General features: G+C 37.2%; 1 protein-coding gene across 1 annotated transcript in view; it reads left to right on the top strand.

The window, feature by feature from the left end:
• The first annotated feature begins 3,601 nt into the window (after positions 1-3,601).
• Positions 3,602-7,815, top strand: part of suclg2 (succinate-CoA ligase GDP-forming subunit beta) — a 138,893-nt gene continuing 134,679 nt past the window's right edge. Inside the window, exon 1 of the mRNA XM_079242640.1 lies at positions 3,602-3,690. Within this exon, the coding sequence (XP_079098766.1) occupies positions 3,607-3,690 (84 nt within the window). The 5' untranslated portion in view covers positions 3,602-3,606. The remainder of the gene's footprint in view (positions 3,691-7,815) is intronic.

Raw genomic sequence — 7,815 nt, 5'->3', positions numbered from 1 at the left:
TGGTGATTGTGTTTGCAGAGATTCAATATGGCTAATTTTGTTTTGGTTTTTCTTTTTAAGTTTTTGTTAACAAGAGAACTGATACCTCAAAGGGGCAATAAGCGGAAATTCAGAATTACTAGATCAAAGGAATTAAAACAAATCTCTATGGGAGTAGAAATGCATTTTCATCTGGACAACATGCTGTCTGTCAGTGTTGATCTCCAGCTCCATGTTGACCAGCTGGTTCATGTGAATCGCTGCCTCCTCCCTCTTTGCAAAGCCCCTCCCTCCCAATGAACAGCTGCAACAAGCCAACAATGGCAGCTCGTGTTTTCAAAGCTAAAAGGTGGAGAATGCAGCCAAATCTTCACCTGAAGACGACCAGGACGACCGTTGGCGAAGAAGTTCTCAGATAAAGACAGGAAAGACAGGAAGATGAACACTGTTGTGGTGTCGGCAACGTGCAGAGTGCTGTGAGACATAAAGACGCTACCGTTCGACTCAGCTAGCTCATCTTCTACTGTAAGAAATGTTAAGAGTGACTGACATGTTCCACAAAATAGTGACATTGTTTTTGCTCAGTGTTCCTGCACTTTGCATGTTTGTTTGCTGACGATGCGAGTGGAGGGCCGGGGGGTGAAGTTGAGGGAAGTGTGGCTCCTCACAAACTTTGTTTTTGTCCACAGGCAGCGCTCAGCAGCAAATGTTGCAGTGAAATCATTTTGCTTTTTGTCTGAAGCTTTTTTGGAAAGGAGAAAGCGTTCATTGAGCGACCTGACATGATCCCCTGACTTACAAAAACCTGGAGTAGATTTTTCTTTGACTGTTTTTTTTTTCCACTTTTCTCAATTTAGTACAAAGACTGATTTTCTTTTAAACCTTTTAACATTCACACAAACAAAAAGACCAGGAAAAAATGTTTCTCTGAGTTTTTCTGTTATAAGAATAAACAGAATAAATGTTTTTAGCAAGTGGTTAAGATGTTAAAAAGAAAGAAGTTAATGATAATGTAACAACAGAGAAATGGTTGAAATGTGAAACAGTAGTGTCATTACAAACACTTCCTTTTTTTGTGGTTTGGAAAGTTTATTTTGATATATGTCAAATAAAATAAAATAAAACATACAACAAACAAAAGTAACTTCAAAAAAGAAACAGCAAAACCAGACATACTCGAAAAGGAGTGGGCAGAAGTAAAAAAAAAAAAACTAATTAAACCCCACCCCTTTGCCAGTAGCGTTTACCGCGTATTCATATACACATAACACTTAGTTTGGGTTTCACACACCCAAACCAGTTGGAAGAGAAGCTGAGGAAGGTTTATTTCCAATGTTTCTAAAAAAATTCATCAAAGTCACTGCAAATTCATCTCGAAGTGGTAGACCAGGACTGTAAAGGGTTAAGAAAGTTCCTCACTGCATGAAACAACATGTGAAAGTTGTAACTCAGACAAGGTGAAAGATCTTTATGGCTCACATGATGAACTCGCAAATTCTTTAAATGTTGAGTGAAGGGGTTTTGTGCTGCCATCATTATCTCTTTTCCCACAGGAAACACAGGATGTCCCTTTAAAATAGACAGAAAGTTCATTCTGTCCGACAATTTCTTCTCAATTATCATCCGAGTCACACAAACTGGGACAAGACGATGTGATGCAGCTTATTTCCCACTTCTTTTCTCCTCCTTCATGGCTCCATTAATTAGCTCGACTTAAACACAGAAGCAAAAATATTAACAGGAAATAAAGATTAGTTTCTAAAGCGTGCGAGTTCCTGCTGAGGTGCTGCTACTTAATTTGTCCACTTCGCAGAATAATGATGTGGCTCCTTTCCATGCAGATGAGAAAAACACAGCTTTTGCTCTGAGAGACATCCCAAAGAGAAAAGTATGAATTGCATTAGTCAGGGTCATTGATATTCAGACGGTCCAGAATATCAAGTCCCTTCGGAAGAGAAAATGTCACTGTTGAAAGAATTTAAGCGAGAGCGAGAAAGGAAGAGAGGGAACAAGTAAAAGAAACAAAACCCTGGAAATGCTAAAGTGAATCCCGCTTGGCATTGGCTTGTAGAGACTTTTTCAAACCTACTTTTGGGCATGCCAATCTCTCCTGGCACACAGGCAGAGCGGACAGTTTCTACATCAGCGTCCTGATACTCTATGCTACTGCAGCACTTCTCACTCAATCTGTGCTTTTACACTGTTTATGTTAAACTGGCCTGAGGCTGAAGAATAGTTTGTTGTGCGAATAAGGATGACTGACCATCAAAAGCTCCCATCCAGACGAAAGAGGGTCAGGAGCCTAAAGATCAAATAAACATGAGGCACATTCTCTCCATGCCGGCATCACACGGGACGCTTTCTGCACATTTGAAAAGTTTGCCAAGTCTTTATTTCTCTCTTTTTCAATATATAGACTTAGTTATTTAAGTATAACAGGGCTCAGATAAGGATCTGTTGGCCATAGCTGTTCATCATCATCTCCTCCCCCCTGTCTCGTCCTCTGCAGCCTGCTGACACTGATGGTTTCCAAGTGAGTATCTCTCTCTCTCTCTCTCACTCTGTCATAATCACTGCTCTTTATGATCGGTTTGCCCTTTCTGCCCTTTCCAGATGCGGCATGTAATGAGGGCTCTAGAGGACTTTGTGAGTGGGCTATTTAGCTATTCAGACAAGATCAGCTCACACATCCCACGCTCCCTAACTTGACTCCCTACCAATACCTTTCCGCTGAGCGCAGTGATTATTTGTCTTGCCCACAAGGTCACATTCTGAATGGAGCCCAAGCTCCAACACTCAACATCCGTGACGGGCCTTTTAGTGTCGACTTACTTCATGTAAATTGATTGAGTGATTAAAAGATTCAACACCTAGAGTATTCGATTAAAGCGGACAGATATAAAGATGAACGATAACCTTATGATGTAACCCTACATCAACAGAAACTACATAACACTCATCTACTCTTAATGAAAAATAAACAGTTGGCTACTCAAGCCTATATATATATATATATATATATATATATATATATATATATATATATATATATATATATATATATATATATATATATATATATATATATATATATATATATATATGTGTGTGTGTGTGTGTGTGTGTGTGTGTGTGTACGTATATATTTATATATACATATATATATATATCTATATATATCTATCTACATATATATATATATATATATATATATATATATATATATATGTGTGTGTGTGTGTGTGTGTGTGTGTACGTATATATTTATATATACATATACATTTATATATACATATACATATATATATATATATATATATATATATATATATATATATATATATATATATATATATATATATATATATATATACACATACATATGTATATATTATTATTATTATTATTATTATTATTATTATTATTATTATTATATAAACTCTCCCCAAAGTCCACAGCTTTAAGGCAGGAGCAGGAACATGTTGAGAAGTCATGCTGAACCTTCTTGTTGCACAACCTGAACGTGTCTTCCTGAGGCCCCGCCCCTTTCTTCCTGTTGGCCTATCAACGGCTCTGTCTTAACGCACATGCGTCCTGCGTCACCACTCTCCCGTCTTGCGTTTCAACATGGCGGCATCCATGGCATCCCAGGCTGCAGCAAGAGGACTGAGGACAGCTGGATCTAAGCATCTTCTTGTGGACAAACTAAAGGTAGTGTTGCGGCGTGTATCCGCGGCTTTTCTCCTGCGTGTTAGTGGAGCTGCTGCGGGTGCAGGGTAGCACGTGTGTGGTAGATAAGAGCTGAACTCTGTGGTGACATAACAGCAGACAGATGACTGTATTTACATATGACACATGACATGCACTGTTGCTCACAGTTAGAGCTGCTCAGTTGGTTTTTATCAGGCAAATAAAACTTTATTCTTTATTCTACAGTCTTGTGTGGAAGATGAGTAATAAATGCAGCAGGAATGTGTTTAACCTGACCTCAGCATGACATGTCTGCACAGTCCAGATAATAATAATTTAGTTTAATCTAAATATTCAAATGGAACAGTTACTGTCCATGTTTATAGCTTATGAACATGGACTTATGCTTTAGTGTTCCCCTCGGACAGAGTTTGTACTTCTGGACTTCAGCCTCATGTCAGATAAGACCTCAGTACAAGGGTCAACTCCTCTGATAATGATTGTGAGCTGTGAATGGCCTCAAACTAAGTTAACTAAGTCAGTAATCATAGACGCTTCATTAATAGCTGCAGGTTATCATAATTTGTTTATCAAATGGAGAATGAAGCAAATGCGGGGAAGCCACTGAAAGGAGTGTCAGAAATACTGAGTGTCAATCAATCAAAATTAATCAACCAAACCTTTTTTTGTAGAGTACTTTCACACACCTCAAGGTAACCAAAGTGCTGTACAGGTAAAATAAAAGAAATAAACATTAAAAGCACTAAAATAAAGACAACAAAATAGTTAATTAGACAGAAAAGACGGAGTGGTCCTGCTCTCCGAGTTAAAAGCCAACATAAAAAGATGAGTTTTCAAAAGAGATTTAAAACCACTTAAAGTCCCAGCAGACCTCACAGAAAGAGACTGTGTGTCTGCGTTGATTCAAAGACAAGTGGAAGGAAAGGAGAGTCGTGTTTCTAATTCGTTGCACATCTTCAAATCTAGATGGAAATTGTGGAGCTTTCTTCTACTATTCATGTTATTTTGCTATTTCTCTGCTCAGTTAGTTGATCTATTCTTTCCACAAAATGTTTAAGATATGACTTGATGTCCATGCTGAGAGGACAAAAGCAGGGATCTGTTGATCCTGTAAATACAAAGACTTGTTTGCAAACCTGTCAGATTGGTCTGTTTCTCTTTAAATCGGACTGAACCATAATCACATTGTTCTTAAAGTGGATAAATGGAGCCGATTCCAACAAATCAGGAAACTGATCTGACATTTCTCATCAGATTTTCTGCTTTTGCCGGATATGACTGAATGGCATAAAAACTTAGACTTTTCAGTCTAAGGACAGAAACAGCTAACATTTACACACCATCCCTGTCAAAGCGGCACTTTTATGATGCAATTTATGCAACTTTATGTGTCAAGGAGGACCATTTATCTCAATCATATCTTGATCAGGCTTTTTATTGAACGATAGTTTTCTGTAGGTAATCCATAACAGATGAAGCCTTTTTGGAAAACACAGTTTTGACTGCTGGCATGAAGTTTCTGAATGCACTAGCAAAGGAAATCCAGTTCGTTGTAGGTTAGCTAGGCTTGTCTTTGTTCATTTATTTTGAAATGAAATGAAATGAAAAATACTTTATTAATCCCGATAAATTTTATTTTAAGTGTTATTTGATGTATTTAATTTAATTTAATTTAATTTAAATTTTTTTTTTAAATTTATTTTATTTTTATTTTATGTTTTATTTTTTATTAGATAAGTTTTATTTTTTAAAACCTGATATGATACCAGTCTTCCATTGGAAGGAGGGATCAGGAATAAGTGGCTTTTTCCCAGACCCCACTGCCTCTCCTTCCACATGCTGAGATGAAGGAGATGTGCTATGCTCTCCTGCTGGTAGGTTGCTGCGCAGAGCAGGTCCTTCTCCTCAGCCTCGCTTCACCCTGGTTGGAGCAGAGGTCTCACTGTTGCTGTGAGCTTCCACCTTTCAGCTTCGTTTCTTTGCCCTTCTCTTCTTCATATTGCAGAGACGGCAGAGTGGAAAAGAAAATTAGCTCATTTTGAGAGAAGGTTGCAGAAATCCTTCGATTACAGGACTTTCTTCTTAACTACGGTGGTCCAATGAAACCTCACTTAGAGTCATTTAAACTTACTGTAATATTTTATTCAATATTACCATAAATATAAAATAAAATGATTGGACTGTCTGTCATTTTTGGGCTTTTAGCTGTAGGTTTGATATAAAAAAATGTTAAAATGCAGAAACAACATGAGTAGCCTGTCATTGGACTTGTTTAAACTGGCTGCTGGTTGGTTGGCTGGCAGGGAGATGTTAGTAGAAGAAAATGTGGATTCTTCTTTCAGGACATCTTGAAATGGATGTGATGAGAAAATCCTTCATGTAGCTCCACATATTTATTTTTTTACTCTCAAAGCTCCTCAGTTATATTTTATTTATATTTGGTTTTATTCTAATAGTTCTTTAACTTTGTACTCGGCAAATCTGCCAGATTTATTGTTGTCTCATGTCGGCGTACGCAGGAAAACAACTCCAGTTTGGTAATGAGAGGACGGCATCGCTGCCAGGTTTTCCTCTAAATCCTCACTGAACATCACAGAATTTCCTTTCTGTTTCTGTTTCAACCAGAATCTTCTCATTGGCATGGACACCTTTAAAAGGGAAACTAGCCTCGCTCTACTGTCTTCTTCTATGGTCCTTTTATGGCGTTACTTATCGGAAACGATGCTCTGGCTCCGAAGCCTGTACTGCTGTTTTAAAACTCAGTGGGTTCTCAGTTCACACTCATATCTTTTTGTCCATTAAGTGACACCGTAGACAGAATTGTGGTATAAATATGTCAGCTGTCATGTAAGTGGACACACTGCATGTAGGGTTTATTCTAATTGTTATTTTAGTAAAGTGATTTGATACATGTAGAAGCAGTTTTAATGTGTAGCAACAACGTCCACCTCAGAAACGCTCAGACTGAGTTTCTACATGGTTATGTTATCCTGCGAATCTGTTCATGAAAAGGTTAAACCTGGCCTGACTGGATAAGCTGAAGTGTTTATATTAGGGATGCACCGATCCACTTTTTGGGAGTTCTGATCCGATACCGATATCTGAAATTTGACCATCTGCCGATACCTGATCTGTTTATGTGAACATCCATGTGACTATTAGGGGTGAGGAAATCAAATTGAAAAATCAAATATTGGGATTTTTTGCTTTACAATTTTAGAATAAATTTTTTTGTTAAAAAATTGATTTTTTTTTTCAAATAAATAAAAAAGATCAATTTGAAATGTTTTGACATTTTGACTGTTTTTATTGATCTTTTTACTTGTCTTCTTGGGCAACATAGCAGCAGAATGTTGGTCCAGCTAATGCGTTGTTTTTCAAAATTGAAATCAAGAAAAATGAGGAGCAAAACAAAGGTTTTGTACTTTTTTTTTTGTTTTTAATCTACAAAAATGAGCAATATCAAAGAATTGTGAAAATTACAATTAAAATCCATTTGGCACCCAAAAAATTGGAATCGAATAGAGACAAAAACATATCGTCACAACCCTGGTGACTATGGTTATTATTGCTGTCATATAACTGTCAGATTTCATCAGGTTGTAATAAATGATCCATCCTTTCTGAAGTTACCTCATCAATACTAATATAATAACATTGCAGATCTAACAATTTCAACATGTTTTATTCTGATTTGGCACATTCTACCTAAATACAACTATAAATGTGTGGTTTTGGAACAAAGATCTGCTTTTAGTGGAACAAAAAATGTCACATTTTATCATTCAAGGCATTTTTTTCTATTAAAACACGTCCGAAGCACGATTTCATCAAACACATCTGGGCTGGCTTGACTAGAGGGGTATCGGTACACTTTTATTAATACCAAGTATGAGTACACATGCTTAGTATTGAGCCGATACTGATATCGGTGCATCCCCAGTTTATATGAGGCCTTTCATTCTGATTGGACGTTTGATCAGATCAAAATGTCCCATGTAAGCGTAGCTAATGTGGATTATTTGCATAGTAACCCTTTAAAAATGGCAAACTTCCACACTTCTTGCCGACTTGTTGCTGATTCTCCTCCTGCGTGCAATGTGCATCGTTTCCTTACTGTTTACT

Source organism: Telmatherina bonti (assembly GCF_933228915.1).
Source record: "Telmatherina bonti genome assembly, chromosome: 6".
In the NCBI taxonomy this organism is placed as follows: Eukaryota; Metazoa; Chordata; class Actinopteri; order Atheriniformes; family Telmatherinidae; genus Telmatherina; species Telmatherina bonti.
The sequence above is the reverse complement of the archived record's forward strand: the minus strand, read 5'-3'. Positions and strand labels throughout refer to the sequence as shown.